General features: G+C 38.6%; 4 protein-coding genes across 4 annotated transcripts; 3 read left to right on the plus strand and 1 right to left on the minus strand.

The window, feature by feature from the left end:
* The first annotated feature begins 310 nt into the window (after window positions 1–310).
* On the plus strand, window positions 311–3,829 carry LOC141843286 (beta-glucosidase 31-like). The gene is made up of 13 exons (XM_074731348.1): window positions 311–465; window positions 1,263–1,326; window positions 1,399–1,457; window positions 1,536–1,611; window positions 1,694–1,765; window positions 1,833–1,920; window positions 1,994–2,255; window positions 2,343–2,458; window positions 2,553–2,773; window positions 2,869–2,891; window positions 2,973–3,087; window positions 3,176–3,284; window positions 3,440–3,829. Exons 1-13 carry the CDS (start codon window positions 316–318, stop codon window positions 3,648–3,650), a joined length of 1,566 nt encoding a protein of 521 aa, XP_074587449.1. The 5' UTR covers window positions 311–315; the 3' UTR covers window positions 3,651–3,829.
* A 3,222-nt stretch (window positions 3,830–7,051) lies between these two features.
* On the plus strand, window positions 7,052–9,827 carry LOC141842770 (beta-glucosidase 32-like). Its single transcript, XM_074730785.1, has 13 exons — window positions 7,052–7,224; window positions 7,299–7,362; window positions 7,436–7,494; window positions 7,582–7,657; window positions 7,740–7,811; window positions 7,885–7,972; window positions 8,048–8,315; window positions 8,403–8,518; window positions 8,619–8,833; window positions 8,937–8,959; window positions 9,050–9,164; window positions 9,248–9,356; window positions 9,459–9,827. Exons 1-13 carry the CDS (start codon window positions 7,078–7,080, stop codon window positions 9,661–9,663), a joined length of 1,557 nt encoding a protein of 518 aa, XP_074586886.1. The 5' UTR covers window positions 7,052–7,077; the 3' UTR covers window positions 9,664–9,827.
* Window positions 9,828–11,073: 1,246 nt separating this feature from the next.
* Window positions 11,074–11,912, plus strand: LOC141843094 (auxin-induced protein 22D-like). Its single transcript, XM_074731124.1, has 4 exons — window positions 11,074–11,225; window positions 11,310–11,539; window positions 11,635–11,728; window positions 11,837–11,912. The coding sequence occupies exons 1-4, from the start codon at window positions 11,074–11,076 to the stop codon at window positions 11,910–11,912; spliced, it is 552 nt and encodes a 183-aa protein (XP_074587225.1).
* A 1,855-nt stretch (window positions 11,913–13,767) lies between these two features.
* LOC141843640 (heavy metal-associated isoprenylated plant protein 2-like) lies at window positions 13,768–14,435 on the minus strand. Its single transcript, XM_074731691.1, has 2 exons — window positions 14,318–14,435; window positions 13,768–14,229 (listed from the first exon to the last, which is right to left on the minus strand). The coding sequence occupies exons 1-2, from the start codon at window positions 14,327–14,329 to the stop codon at window positions 13,885–13,887; spliced, it is 357 nt and encodes a 118-aa protein (XP_074587792.1). The 5' UTR covers window positions 14,330–14,435; the 3' UTR covers window positions 13,768–13,884.
* Between the last annotated feature and the right edge of the window lie 2,221 nt (window positions 14,436–16,656).

Raw genomic sequence — 16,656 nt, forward strand, 5'->3', positions numbered from 1 at the left:
CGCGTTGCGGATGCTCTTATATATATAGTTAACCTTATCAGCTCAGTGGATCACCGACTTGAAACGGGGGACAAACCAAGAAATTAGAAGGACGTTCGAATCGACCCGTCACCAGTTAATTATTTTTAAAAATGGGCAAAATTTCGTTTCACTGTTTTTTTTCCAATGGATTTCTTACCTTCAGTGCTGGTGCAATGCCTTGGCTTGTTGTCCGTGACCAGAGGGTTCGTTTTTGGCATTCCGTGGTATGACGGTTGTGTTTAAAGCTAGGGAAGATTAAGCATTATTTTCTTTCATTGCTCAGAGAAAAGAGAGATGGAGAGGAGGTGCATCAGCCGGCGTTCTCCCGCGTTGCTTCGGGTGCTATTAATAATACTAGTAGCACTAGCAGCTCCGGCGAGCGGCATCAGCAGAGACGACTTCCCCTCCGGCTTTGTTTTCGGCGCCGGCAGCTCCTCGTACCAGGTGACCATTTGCGATCTCTCTTCCTGTTTTGTTTTACTCCTGCTCTCTTTGTTTCTATCTTTTTTACTTGCACTTTGGAGTGTTGAAGAACCAAACTGAAGGGGCCTTCGTGCCTACTAATAATCGAATCAAATCCAGTGATTGTGAAGCGACTTCCCAGTTCCCAGAAAGTACCTGAGGAACTCCTTGGAGAAAAAGGGCGCAACAAGTTTCAGTACAAGGAAATTTCTGTCTACAATATTTTTCCCCTTCTTGTAAAAAAAAAACAACTTAAAAAGAGAGATCTTCGTTCTAATTTTCGTTTTTATTTTGAAGCATCATTCACAATTTCAACAAATCAACCAAAAACCAGCGACAATAGTTGAGCAATGACAAATAATTATTGACCATCAAAAAGCTTTAAAATAAGACAAATTTAAAAGCATGAACATATGTTTTCCTTGTTTAAAAAGAGGAGAAAATAAAAGAAATTAAACAGAAATTTTTGGATTGCTGATATTTTTACAAGTCAAATATCTTCAGAAATATGTTTCCTAAAGTAAATCTTGCAAGAGAAGGCAGATAGGAGTCGATACCTAAAAATTGCATCTTTTGTTCTAAATTTTTACATTTATTCTAATATGCTTTTGCATACCTGCATTTCACGCTTCCACAATATCAGTTTACCTCACAGACTACCAAAAGTAACAAGTTTACATGGCGCAGTCTCATTAGTTATTAATTTGCCTCAAAGTTGTGAGTTCAACTAAGTTCTTGAATTTGCATGGTATAATCTTTTGGGTCTCGATCTCATGAAGGTTGAAGGGGCAGCTGCAGAGGGAGGAAGAACACCCTGCATCTGGGACACATTTGCACACGAAGGTTACTTTTCGTTTAACAAGAAAAAACACTAATTTAATAAATGCAAACTCTAAAATGTCTTCAGAATCTCAGGTAGAACTGAGGACAAAAGAACAGGAGACATAGCAGCTGATCAGTATCACAAGTACAAGGTCGATCCTGAGTTTTGAGGGAATTATGCAGTCTTGTGAACCGTAGGCATATAAAATTTTGGTTTCTCTTGATGGCAGGAAGATGTGAAGTTGATGCATGACATGGGTCTGGATGCCTACAGATTCTCTATCTCCTGGAGCAGAGTCGTTCCTAGTTAGCATTCAACTTGCAATAATTTATTTTCCTGATCAAATAGTTTGGGCATTACGTGAATCTAATTGGTGCCATGTTGCAGATGGTAGAGGGTCAGTTAATCCAGAAGGGGTACAGTACTATAATAACTTGATCGATGAACTAAAGAAATATGGTACAATTAGATTATTGGTCGTACCTTAACAATTTTCAATCATAAATTTTACCAAACTGACCCGCAGGAATTGAACCTCATGTCACTCTTCTTCACTTTGACCTCCCCCAATCTTTGGAAGATGAATATTCAGGACTTTTGAGCCCGATGATTGTGTAAACTTCTACTACATATCCTTCATTTGTATCTCCTGAAATAGTGCCTAAGATAGTGTCCATTCTGATGCAGAGAGGACTTCACTGCTTATGCTGATGTGTGCTTCAGAGAGTTTGGGGACAGGGTAAAATACTGGATCACTGTCAATGAGCCCAACGTCGATGCCATTCTTGGCCATGATTTTGGAATATTTCCACCAAATCACTGCTCTTCCTCCTCTTCCTATGGCCTCAATTGTAGCAAAGGGAATTCATCTGTTGAGCCATATGTTGCTGGTCATAACCTTTTGCTTTCCCATGCATCAGCAGTCTCCCTATACAGAAAGAAATATCAGGTTTCAGCATTAGTTTCACTTTTAATTGAATGATCTAATTGTTATTTAGGGTGTTATCTAAAATAGAGTGTTATTCATGTGCAAAAGCCAAATCAAGGGGGTTATATTGGAATTACCCTCCTATGTCTCTGGTGTGAGCCAGTCACAGCATTACCAGATGATATAGCAGCAGCTAACAGAGCATTGGATTTCCTAGTAGGCTGGTGAGTGAACAAACATTACACTGAAATCTTTTTCTTTGTACTGAATGGTAACGTAAAAAAATTATGAAGCCTACATGGTGTCTCTTGTTCTTAGGTTTGTCGATCCAATAATGTATGGAAGGTACCCTTCTGTGATGCAAAAGCTTGTTGGATCCCGCTTACCATCATTCAAATCAGAAGAGTCAGCCATGCTGAGAGGGTCTTTTGATTTCATTGGAATTAATCACTATGCAGTGGCTTTTCTGCAAGCAGCAACTGATAACCCAGATGACAATTTCCAAGATTGGTACACCGACATGTCAGTCAGTTTCGCATGTAAGTTACTTTCACTGCTATGATTGACTCTTATTTCACAAACTGGTCATAATATTGGGCTGTGATTCTATATTTTCTCCTTGTTTTCCCTGCAGTTCCACAAACAAAAGTCACAAAGGTGCCCAAACTGCACTAATTCTCAAGTGATATATCCTCCTGGGAAACTACATAATCTAACAGGAAGTGGAACTTCCATCAGGTTTTTGTTTCAGAAGATCCTCCTTCAGTGCCTTCCGCACCCTGGGCTATGCAAAGACTGCTTGACTACATCAGAGACAAGTATGGAAATCCACCAGTCTTTATCCATGAAAATGGTAATTGTTCAATTCAGGAAGCTGACCATGAAATACAGTAATCACTTTCTAGCATTGATTCTCATACATTTATCGGTTGTGATTTCAGGATATCTAGAGAACAACATAGATCCAGCAACTTGTGGACGTGAGTACCATGATGAGCAAAGAGCAAACTACATTAAAGATTACATAGAAAGCATGCTTCTACCAATAAGGTGCTTCCATTGTTTGTTACAAGGCCTTTAGTTCATGCACATACAAAACATAAAGGATTGACTATTAAATTTATTGGCTGTTGAAAGACTAACCAACAAAGCACCACAAATAAGTTATGGTATCTGACTTCATATTCTCATCGATGATTCTGCAGGAATGGTTCCAATGTCAAGGGTTACTTTGTTTGGTCCTTCGTGGATAGCTTTGAGCTTGTTGATGGCTACAGAAGTCGCTATGGTCTCATTGGAGTTGATTATAGTGTTGAAAACAGAACAAGGTATCGAAGATATTCTGCAGATTGGTATTCCAAATTTCTGAAACCTAATGGATATACGAGAAGATACGGAGATGTTAATGTCGAGTAGAAATGTTTTACATTTAAACTTAAAGAGTTGAATGTAGAATGCCTAAAACTTTCAGCCTCATACTGATGGGACCATTAGGCATGCTTCTATAAGATCCAAAACGCGAACAAAATTCTATTCAGGTTTTTTTCATCTCTGTAGAAAGCTTCCATCCTTCCATGGTTTTCCAATGAAATAATGTTCTGGTATGTGGCAAAATATTTCACTCTTATAATGTGTTTCCGTAGATGTATCTTCGTCGATCTACTGTATATATCAAATGGCTGCCATCATCCGAGGTAAACACAGACACTGCTTTTGCGTCTTAGTTATGCAACAGCTACAAGGGGGAAAAAATATTCAAGGAATGCAGACAAACATGGTTATACTTATTCAATAATCTACATTACAAACTTTATTTAATTTAATAAATTTACAATTGTCTTTTAAATTAATAAATCTACCAGACATATAGAACTTCCTGTCAGAAAATCAGGTTGGAAACATATAGGAAACATATAGAAACTTCCTGTTAGACAACTTTTTGCTGAAGCTTCACAGTAACACATTCACCAAAGTAAATCCGCCATTTTAAGCCTCACAGGCCGATCAGTTGGGTCTTTCTGAAATGTAACCATTCAACTGCTATCTTGGTATTAATTTTGCGAGCTACAGCGAGATATGCACAAGCCCCCCTATCGATGAGGAACTGGTTATCAAGGTGGCTTTCAAATCACAGTACCAAGTCAATCTATCCAATTCAGTTATGGGGTCAGTAGGATCTGGTCCAGAAGTCAAGATCCGATTCAAATAGATGACATGTCAGACAGAAAGTTGAGTTGGCCTCATGTCATGACTCAGCAGCCTCAACTCGACATCTAGAGTAGCTAGGTTGAGGTCCAGCACCCTACTCAGTTTCCGACTCAAGTCTGGACTCAACGTCCGACCTCTCGAGGAGCCTGACTCCTATTTGGCCTCCTACTCCAAGCTCCAACTCCAAACTATTCTTCCAAATCTACCCTGCCAAGTCTCTCCCCGGCCACATCCCTTCTTGGCCTTACTCGGCTTCGGCTCGTGCTCCTTTTGCCGACTCAACCACCCCAACTCAGTATTTCGCTCAACTCAGACGCACGGGCTCAACTTAGAGGGCAGCTCAAGTCGAGGTCAAACACTCGACTCAGTAAGTAGGATCAGCTCGGGGTCACACATCCGATCTCTCTCAAGGTTGGTTTCATATTCTATACCCGACTTCGACCTCTGATTCCAACCATACTCTACTCTCTCAGTGCCCTACTCAACGGTCAACCAACCCCCGCTCTAACCCTTTCCCCCAATCAGTTAGGCAGGTCGCCACCAGGACATAAGCAATCATGGGATAGAGTGGTTAACCTACTCCCCCATTAATATGGCATGATGGCGTAATATGATGTCGCATTAAGATGAATGACATGACTTTTCACTACTGCGGCGGTGATGAGATGTTCTCCTTACTTAGATGGGACATCTCCTCTGACAAGATTTTTATACTCAGGGATATTCTACTTAATTGAGATAAGATGAGTTTCTCTTAATTCTCCCACCGACCTCTATATATTTCCCTTCTATCTCGTGGGAACATGTACATATACGCGGGTCTCCTCACCGACTCACTTTCATTTCTTCTCCGGTGAGAAATCTGACTTGAACGTCGGAGTGATTGAGTCAGGGCATTCCTAATCTCCGTTCTCACACCCTTTTCTCGTGTTGTGCAGAATCTCAGCGGTGTCTTATGATCCTCCAACATCTTCCTTCTCTATTTGTAGGTGTCAGGTGCCACGTTGACCGTCAACTCCCCAGCCAAGTGGCCGACTGCTCGTCTAAAAGGCGATCTCAACAGGAACGGTGAAAAAAACTGAAAAGGTCATGTAGGTCCTTCAGTTGGTTGGGAGAATAGACCTAGTAATCAACACGTTCACTTAATTGGCAAAAGTCGCAAGATAACAAGAAATCAGGAGGACCGGAGATGAGAAATTTCCAAATCCGAAACACTGCTCTTTTAGGTACTTTATGCAGTGAAATAATAACCAACCAAGGCCCAAGACTCTAACTTCCAATCACACAATTATGAGTATGCGGTCAGGTGTAAAATATCATAATAACCAATCAACTTCTTATGTCCACCAAATTACGTGGATGAGTTGGCAGGAAAACGTTCCGGTGTGTGTATATATATATATCCCGTGCAAGTTGGGCAGGATGCTGTTTTTTTCATTAACTAATTAACAGTATTTTTGAGTCTTCAATGCCATAAATTTGCCTCTCCTCAGCTATAAATAGATGGGTCTTGCACGATTGTAATCAAGCAATCACACGTAGCTTAACCATGAATGCCCTTGAAAGCTTACTTCCTCTAAACATGGCATGCGAAGGCAACTCTAACACTTGGAGATCTAGCTTATATCTTCTCTTCTCTAGCACAAGATTCTCTCATGCTGAAATGGCATCGAATCATTGGATTTCATTTAAGGGGCACGTGTAAGGCTCCACAATCTAGAGGTGTTAATTAAAGGATTTTTTTTTCTTTTCTTCTCCCAAGTGTGAAGTGTCGAGCTTGGAGTCGATCTGCGGTGTTACAAGTTTATTCCTTAGAGAACATCACATGATTGCTTAGATTCAACGAAGATGGATTCATTGCAGCATATAGACATAACTTAAAGTTTCAATTGAAGTTGTCAGGTCATGATGAAGTATTGATTCATATAATAGAGGTAAAACTGCCTTTTTTCTGTTGTTCTTGAAAATGCTCCTCAAAATGCAACTTATACTTCTCCTGCAATTCAGAAAGAGATACTATGAAAGTAAAATTCAAAGCAACTGATAATATTTTTTTATTGAAGGTTAGTCATTGCTAACTAATATGCGCATAATTTTGTATCAGGTCTTATCGAAGATAGGAAAATCAAAAAGTTATTCTCTTCTTGACTCACTTATTTTGACTCTACCAGTTTCTACTGCAACATCAGAGTGTACATTTTCTGCAATGAAAATTGTGAAGAATAGGTTGCGGGAGTTCTTTGTTGTATATTGAGAAGGATATTGCTCGCAGTTTTGATGTCAATTTGTCGTCTTTTGCGTTGAATGTAACTTACTTAGTTAATTCCTGCACCTCCACACAAAGTGCACACCTCTTCTCGGTTTTGGAGATCTCTTTGTCATGCATGGTCTGTGGTGAACGTTTTTACTTGGAACATCCAGTATTAACAAATTGTTGCGATGAGACAATCAATATTGATAACCAAGATTTGTCAAAGCTTGTACTTTTTCCGTCCATGGAGTGTTGATTGGTCCATTCTGTCGTCTTTTGCTGCACCTTGCACCTCCACACAAAGTGCCATAAGAAAAACACATCCACAAACGTAGTGGTTGCCTATGAAGATTTCCGGGGTTGCTTTGATAAAATTAATCAGAGATGGAGAGGCAATGTAACCGGTGGTGGTCTCCGGTATTGCTTTGGGCACTACTAATAGTACTAGCAGCAGTAGCTCCGGTGAGCAGCATCAGCAGAGATGACTTTCCCACTGGCTTTGTTTTCGGCGCCGGTAGCTCTGCTTACCAGGTCACTTCTCTCTCTCTTAAATCTTTATCACCCCGTCGCTCTTATTTAAATCTTTATTTTAAGTTCTCATTCAGGTTGAAGGGGCAGCTGCAGAGGGAGGAAGAACACCCAGCATTTGGGACACATATGCACATGAAGGTTAACTTTTTCTTTACCAAGAAAAAAAAACAGATTTGTTATCTGCAACAACTAAATGTATTAAGAATCACAGGGAGAACTGCGGACAAGAGAACAGGAGACGTGGCTGCTGATCAGTATCACAAGTACAAGGTGAATACCTAGTTTTGCATACAAAACTATGCCCTCCCATGGTGATCTAATGACGGTGTATATAATTTTGGCTTCTTTTGGTGACAGGAAGATGTAAAGTTGATGCATGACATGGGCCTGGATGCCTATAGATTCTCCATTTCGTGGAGTAGACTCATTCCTAGTTAGTATTCAATTTGCCATAATTTCTTTTCCAGACAAAATAGTTGAAGCTTACATGAGTCAAGTGGGCGCCATGCATGCAGATGGTAGAGGGCCTGTTAATCCAGAGGGGGTGCAGTACTACAACAATTTGATCAATGAGCTCAAGAAATATGGTACAATTAGAATAACAAATCATACCTTAAGAATTCCACATTCACTATTTCCCCAAACTATACTTGCCTGCAGGAATTGAGCCTCATGTCACTCTTTTTCACTTTGACCTTCCCCAAGCTCTGGAAGATGAATATTCAGGAGTCTTGAGCCCAAATATTGTGTAAACTTTGAAAATTTTCCCCTTTCATTTGATTCTCTTGTAACAGTGTCTGAGATGGTGTCCATTCGAATGCAGAGAAGACTTCACTGCTTATGCCGATGTGTGCTTCAAAGAGTTTGGGGGCAGTGTAAAATACTGGGTCACTATCAATGAGCCAAACGTTTACTCTATCCAAGGCTACGATCTTGGGAACTTTCCACCAAATCATTGCTCTTCTTCCTTGGCCTCCTTCTATGGACTCAATTGCACCAAAGGGAATTCATCTGTTGAGCCATATGTGGCTGGTTATAACCTTTTGCTTTCTCATGCATCAGCAGCCTCCTTGTACAGAAAGAAATACCAGGTTTTAGTATTAGTTTCAATTTTGTTGAATGTTCTTAATATTATTCAGAATGTTATCTGAACGAGAGTGTTATTTCTTGTACAAAAGCCAAAACAAAAAGGTTATATCGGAATTACTTTATTTGCTCCCTGGGTTGAGCCATTCACAGCTCTACCAGAGGATATAGCAGCCGCTAACAGAGTTTTGGATTTCTTAATAGGATGGTGAGTAACCAAACAATATACTGAAGATTTTCTCTCTGTGCTCAATCTAGACATACAGAAGTTGTGTGATGTGTACTGAATTCTATGGGATTTCCGGCAGGTTTGTTGATCCTATAGTGTGTGGAAGGTTCCCTTTTGTGATGCGAAAGCTTGTTGGATCTCGCTTACCATCCTTCAAACCAGAAGAGTCGGCCATATTGAGAGGATCTTTTGATTTCATTGGATTTAATCACTATATGGAGTTTTCTGTGCAAGCGGCAACTAGTAATCCAGATGACAACTTGAGAGATTGGTACACTGACGTCAATTTCAAAAGTAAGTTAATTTCAAATTTCTGATTGACCATCTTATTTCACAAATTGATTTTAGTATTAGGCAGTGATTATACCTTAAGTATTTTTTTTCTATGTTCTTGCAGTTCCACAGACAAATGTTACAAAGGTGCACAAACTATAGTAAATGTCAAGTGATTTATCTTCCTGAAATTTCTTAGAAACTACTTAATCTAACAGGAAATGGAACTTCTATCAGGCATTGGTTTCAAAAGATCCTCCTACAATCCCTTTGGCGCCATGGGCTATGCAAAGGTTGCTTGACTATATTAGAGACAAGTATGGAAATCCACCTGTCTTTATCCATGAAAATGGTAATAGTTTGGTTCACAAAGACAGCCATAAAACACAGCATCACATTCTAGCATTGATTCTGATATATTTAGGGTTATTTCAGGATATCCAGAGTATAACATAGATCCTACAACTACTGAATATAACTATCATGATGAGCACAGAGCAACCTACATGAGAGATTACATAGAAAGCATGCTTCTTTCCATAAGGTACTTCCAATTTTTTTTCAGAATCCATTTAGTTCTTTCACTTTAGCAATACAAAGGATTGACGTTTAAAATTCTTAGTTGAAACTTTTGATGATACTGCAGGAATGGATCGAATGTCAGGGGTTATTTTGCTTGGTCCTTTGTGGATAGCTTTGAGCTTGTTGATGGCTATAGAAATCGCTATGGTCTCATTGGAGTCAATTTTAGTGTACAAAACAGAACAAGGTATCGTAGATATTCTGGTGACTGGTATTCCAAGTTTCTTAAACCAATGCATATAGGAGAAGATATAGAGATGTGGATGTAGAGTAGAAAGTATTTCCAAATGACTTTGTGGAAACACTTCCCATATGTCAGAATACTCAGAACAACTGTTTACTCTTATCATGTGATTCCTGAAATGTATCTTAGTGATTTATTTGAACAATAATTCTCAACTATATGTAGAATTTCCTATATGCGTATGCTAAGTGAAAGTTGTCAACAGAAATATTCACAATGTATATGCTGAACTAGTGTATATAGTCTGTTTTTTTTGTGATAAAAAGCAAAATATAGGCTATTTCATTCATATAAATAAGCTTGCTCTATGATATAACATACCAAATTCAGTTTTTTGCGTTTTAAGAAAGTTATTAAGGCAAAACAAGGAATTCAAAGAAAAACTATTTCAGAATCTAATATTACCAGTTAACACCTTCGTCTTCAATCCCAACTGCAGTGAAAAATTTTAATCACAGAAGTCTTTTCTGCCTTTGGAACTTCTGAAACTCACATACAGTGGAGAACCTTTAACTGAGTGATGAACAACACGGTCACAGAAACGTAGATGAAGAATATCTATCCAATAGAGATGGAGAACAAAACTCTGAGCCAGCGACGCGTTGGGGACTCGGTTGTTGAAATGCAATCAAAAGTTACATTAAAAATACATGGAAAAGATTTTGAAATTATAAGATGAAAAATATCTACGAGACCTTTTGGATAAAGTTCAAAAACAAAACCATAAAGGCGTGGACTTAAAATGGACAATATTATACCGGTGTAGACAATCCGCACCAACCGGGAACCGCATCTCAATTTGCAGTTGCCGCCGCGACAAAATTCGAAAGTCGGGTTTGGATCGACTGAACAGCTGGCAGACAGTTGGATCAGAAACGGTTAAACCATTTTGGTGCTGTGTGATCCCAGAACGACCCAGTATCTTTGTAAAATATATACCAAAATCAGCCATCGAATCCCCTCACATTTTTAATATGCATTCGACTGCAAATTAACGAGAAGTCTGTAGCTTATAATGTCCGTCATCATCCTGCCATCAAATTAACTTCCCAACCAAGCAATCACTCTGCCTGGTACAATAAAATAAATTTAAAGTAAGCATCTGGAAGATAGATGGAAATAATTAAACAACTTTTCATGTCATCCAACAAGGAGACAAGTCTGCACCCCTAGAGAAATTAACAACGCGTTCCGCTGGCTCGAGGCATGCATATTTAAAGGCGCTTCACGCGGCCCACCGCCGCCTTGCCGCCCACATGGCCGGCAACCCCCTCCCTCCGACACGCTGCCGGTCCCACTTCGATCCTTTGCCCGCTACCTCTTTGCCCACTTGCCTGAGAGAGATCAACAAACCTTGACTATATATATATATATATATATATATGTATATACAGTTAACCTGATCAGCTCAGTGGATCACCGGCTTGAAACGGAAATGGAGGTTGATCTTGACAACTTCAAGGCCACTGAGCTGACACTTAGTCTCCCCGGCTCCGATGTGCCGAGGAAGTCGGCACCGCTGACCGGCAAGCGATCTCATGAAGAGTGCTGCAGCAGTGAGCAGAGCAGTACCGTTCCTCCAGCTAAGTACGTGCAGTATATGCATGATCTGAGTGAGCAGGATGGTTATTTCTTGGATTCGGACGTAGATTAATTAGATTTTGTATGCAGGGCACAAGCAGTGGGGTGGCCGCCGGTGAGATCTTACAGGACAAACAGCTTCAGAGCGAGGAAGAACATGGAGATCGCAGCAGAGCAGGAGAAGAGTAGTAATGGTGGAATATACGTGAAGGTGAGCATGGATGGAGCTCCTTACTTGAGGAAATTGGATCTCAGGCTGTGTAAGGGTTACGAGGATCTCACCCACGCATTGAACAGCATGTTCGAATGTTTTTCCCCAGGTTAAAGATTCATATGATATCTACGGCTAATTAATTACATGAAGGGCTAAAAAAGGAAAAATACGTTGATTAAAATACGTAATTTGTATTTGCAGGTAGCTTGGAAGGGCACGGTGATGAGTGTGGATTCTCGATCACATATGAGGATAAAGATGGGGACTGGATGTTGGCTGGAGATGTGCCATGGGAGTAAGTATATATTTATATATACTTGTTAAGTTAATTTACGATCGAACATGCTTACGGGATAATTAATCATATATATACTAATCCCTTCCTCCGACTTTTGGCTCGTAGAATGTTCATCTCTTCATGCAAGAGGTTGAGGATAATGAAGGGATCTGACGCAAGAGGCTTGGCTTCGAGGCCATAAACATGAAGATTCAATTATATTCACAAACTGATTTAGAAGGCTTTGGTTCGTCAGCAACAGTTGTGATATTTTGGTTTATAGCTTTTTTTCCCCTTCAAAATCACAGCCGAATACAACATATATTATTCCATATACGATCCTCAAGGAGAGGAAATATATATAAATTTGCCAGTGTATTCATCCAGTTATTTGATCGATCTTAAGCTTTTTGCTTTTGGAAAAGAAAATTAGCACATGGGTGCACATGATAGCTCCTTCCACCATTTCTGTTAATTGGTCATGGTAAAGAAAGGCCACATGGTGGGTTAGTTAAAGAGAAATGATACTTACCATGAAATGGTAGCATGAATTGTAGCATGACACTCACAATTGTATGTAGTGGATCTCATTGCATGTCAGTGGGACCCACTGTCAATGTGAGTGTCATGTTACAATTTCATGCTATAATTTCATGTTGTGCTTGGCGAAACCCTCATTTGAGCTAACTGTCCGTCTAATCCGATCGAAAAATGGTCTGATCGCAGAAAAGCTTAATGGTTAGGCTTAGCGGAACCGATCTAGCTAGATATATAACCATGCACATTATTGACTGATCGAGCCAAAAGAGGTTTGGACTACGCTTATCTGTCCAAATCTTTGAATCTACTACATTAGTAGTAATAGATTCTCATCTTGATATGACATCATTATAGAGCCCTATGTTGTCAGGCAATACCAGAAGGGCTCCAGTCTGTTGTTGGGCCGAGGGCAAATTCCATAATTATATTGTCCATTATTGTATCCCTTTCTGATTCTCCCGACCCTTGCTCCAATAAAGCTCTGATCTCAGTACGGGTTAGAAGTTGATGGCTTATTAGTTGTTGGTGCGTATTGTGGTGGTCTCATCATAGTGTCTTCAAGTGGGTGATATGGGGAAATCATCGTGGAAGATGAAGCTAATACCGCAGTTGCATCACTCCTTCTAATGGGATATTCCATTTCTATATCTTCCTCCATGTCTAAATGCGCTAGCATTTTTTCATCATCTGAAAAATAGGAAGTAGTTGAAAAATAAGTTGTTGTATCTAATACATAAGGGTGAATGAACTGGCCAAGTGATTGGCAAATCATTCTTGACAAATTATACGAGTTACACAAGTAAAAAAATATATATTTTTTATATAATAATATTTATCATTGCAAATATACCTTATTTTCCTTTTTAAAATGTTTTATGATAAGAATAATTAGTGCATTTTTATGGTCTTCATTAATTGTAAGATTTTATTCAATCTGAACCACTTGACTATTTGAACCGATCCAACAAGTCAACTCTTCTGGCTTAACTATTAATTTGTTTTATTTTTGACTAGTCCAATTAATTTGTTAGACTTCTTGTTCCACTCACTCAACGACGACTATGGTTAATTATATCATTGTTCCATAAAAAACATTTTCCAAAAATCACACAAAATATTTCTTTTAGAAAAGATAATTATAAACCCTTAAGCACTAGCATTTGGACGAAGGCAAAGTTAAAACCTAAACTTTTATGTAGCTAAAATAGTTGGCACATGCGCGTATGATGCTCATTATTATTATTTTCTAACTATTGATCAAAATTACTTCAGCATTATTGTAACAGCTAGCTATGTCCAAAACTATTATAGCTACTATATATGATTGTAACAGTTGTATAAGAATATTAAAATAATTTTGATTAAATTTAAATAATTTTAATCAAATTAATAATGAATATTTTGATGTAACAGTTGTTTATGTATAATTTTTTTTTATTAATTTGAGTAATTTTGCTTTATATCGTATCAATTAAGATAGTAACTACTATAATAAGAGTATTTTATAGGCAAACATATAATAAGAGACTATTTTAATTTGTTTATTTTTAATAAAAAGGACCACTTAATTACTTTTGACGAAATAAGGGTTTTGCCCATACTAATTTTTGTCCATATTGATCATAAATTGATTATTAGGTAATGATGCAGAGATTTGGCTGGTAATCATCATACACCACGTAAGTGCAGGCCCTGCAGCAGGGCGGCAGATCTTTGCATGACTCAGGCTTCTTCTCGTCCTTCTTTTCTGGCTTCTTCTCGTCCTTCTTTTCTGGCTTCTCCAACGTGACGATCTCCGCTGGCTTCTTGGCCTTCCGGAGGGCCTTCACGATGAGCACAGCGTCAACGGTGCCGACGATCGTGACCGTGCTCTTCTCCACGTCCAACGCCACCGACGTGACGCCGTCGAACTTGGCGATGGTGCGCATCACGCACACCTTGCACTTGTCGCACATGATGATCACCTTCAGCACTATCTTCTGCAGAAATTATAAGCACTTACGTTAACTGCATGATTTTCAACTGGGAATATATATAATTCTACGTGGCCATTTAACCAACTCTTACCTTGGCAGACATACTCGAGAACCAATTTATATATATATAATCATATATCGAACAAACTAATTAATTTCTGCCTCCGATCCTAAATTAATCATCAATGGATCTGGTTGGTATATTTTTTGATCTCTCCTGGGAGTTGCTTAATTGTTCGTGGGGTATTTATAGTACCACTGATGATCCAGATAAGTGCGAAGAGGAAGTAGAGTGACGTATAACGCGCGGCTGTGGGACCGCGATCGAGCTGACGACAAATTTTCTTATGGAAAATGGTCGCAATTCAAACCAAGCAGTCAGAAAAAGGACGTATTGGTTTATGTCAGATGAGTTACGTTACGTTGCAATGACCCATTTGAGCTCAGTCTGGTCTAATGATTCAACAAAATGGTCTAATGGTAATATATTAGGCCTAGTGAAACCGATATAGATAGCCACATTGGTTTGGTTGATCAAGCCAAAAAATGTCGTTTGAACAAGGCCCATGAACTGGCAGTGAGTGGTAAATCATTCTTGATAAAGTATATATGAGTTAGACAAGTCAAATAAAATATTTTATATAATAATATTTATTATTGTAAAAATTTACCTTATGTGCTTTTATATTTTACGAAATGAAGATAAGAATAATTAGTGCATCTCTATCTTATTTGATAAATGTAATATATTATTCTTTTTCTTTCTTATGTATTTTATGTTTTGTAGAATACCTTCTTCAATTCATTCTTTACCCTTTTTGTTATTTAAACAAATTCAAGTTAATTATATGATAGTCAATTTGTCGCAGTTATCATAAGCACTACCACATAAAGTGTGTATCATAAATATTTTTCACAATGTTTTTTATTGTTTAATAAATGTGTATGTTGAATTAGTACTTTTAATTTTTCACATTTGGAGTACGATGATAATACATTAAGTATTGGTCTAATTTCAACTAGATTACATGCATGATTACTTGATTCTAAGGTGTTCATCATGTATTTTATCATGATAATACTATAAATTATCGATAAATCTATGAGAAATTTTGTTTGGTGGAAAACTTTTTTTTTATAATGTATGAACAAGATCATTCGATTAGTCATGTACAATGTTAGCCAGTCACCATCCTTAAATTGATGTAAACCAACCCTTCCCAACAACAGTTATGTATATCCACTATACAAATAGGTCTTTGCCAATATTTTTAAATAAGGCTTTTGTAAAGTAAATAAATTAGCTAATTATTGTTCCTTTACAATTTATTGAAAACACTAAAAAAAGGTACTTATTTGCTAAGCAACTTTAGTTTAGTTGACAATGACAAATTAACGGATAGAGTTACCTGTGACACAATTTAATTTGATGTACGTAATATGGATCATGTCAAATACGATCTAAATTGATAGGCTCCCGTGCATGATAGGCCCCCACCTTCTACGAATTTGGCTAGGTGGTTGGGACTGGATCAAAGACTTGTGCTCGGCATGACCTAGAGATTTGGACCATGCAAGGCAATGCATGAGCCTTATGTATGATGTATCTAGCATGACTCATGTTTCTAGCACAACTCACGTGCCAGCCACAACCCATGTATCAGGCACGACCCATAATAACTTGGGCCAAACATTGATCACCCCTACGCAAAGTCCAATACTAAAAATACACAAGCTCAATGAGTTCATATCATACCCTGTGTAAGCATTTCAGCTTCTTAGAAAAGCATTGGTGCACATGTAAATGAAATGAACCCGAATCCGATCCTTGGGGTTTAGGATTTATGGTCTACCACATCATCGATTTGAGTATGGACCCGAACCCGATCAACCCAATCGGTCTACCAATCCTTGGGATTAGTAGCTTGCGTTCGGTTCAAGCTGAGTCAAGATCTGGTTCACCCCGGACTTGAGTCCAACTGCATCATGTTGTCTTCGTTTGCTTTCCATCTTACTTCTAGCTCTAGGTTCCTATAAGACAAGCATGCAAACATGAAACTAGTCTAATCATGTAAGGCTACTTGACATACTAGGCTTACCTAAGCCTTATCATGTAGGTTTTACCTACTAAACTTACCTCTTGCTTGAAATTCTCTTCTCCAAAACTTTCACCACTTAAGGTTCACTCTCTTGGGATCAAGCCGCACTCCTGTAAGTCTACCTAACCTACTAGGCTTCATACTTGGAGTTTCTCCAAGACTTCTCACTAGTTAAAGTTCACTCCCCTAGGATTTTCCTTTTTCAAACATCTGGTCACCTTTGACCTGTTTGAAATTGCCAATCACTCAGTAAACTTTTCACCCTTGTCAGACATTTGATCGCTTTGACATGCCTAGACTTTTCTTTGCTAAACATCCGGTCACTTGAATC

This window comes from Curcuma longa, chromosome 12 (genome assembly GCF_044706935.1).
Source record: "Curcuma longa cultivar G26 ecotype Majalengka, Jawa Barat chromosome 12, ITB_CL_G26_1.1, whole genome shotgun sequence".
In the NCBI taxonomy this organism is placed as follows: domain Eukaryota; kingdom Viridiplantae; phylum Streptophyta; class Magnoliopsida; order Zingiberales; family Zingiberaceae; genus Curcuma; species Curcuma longa.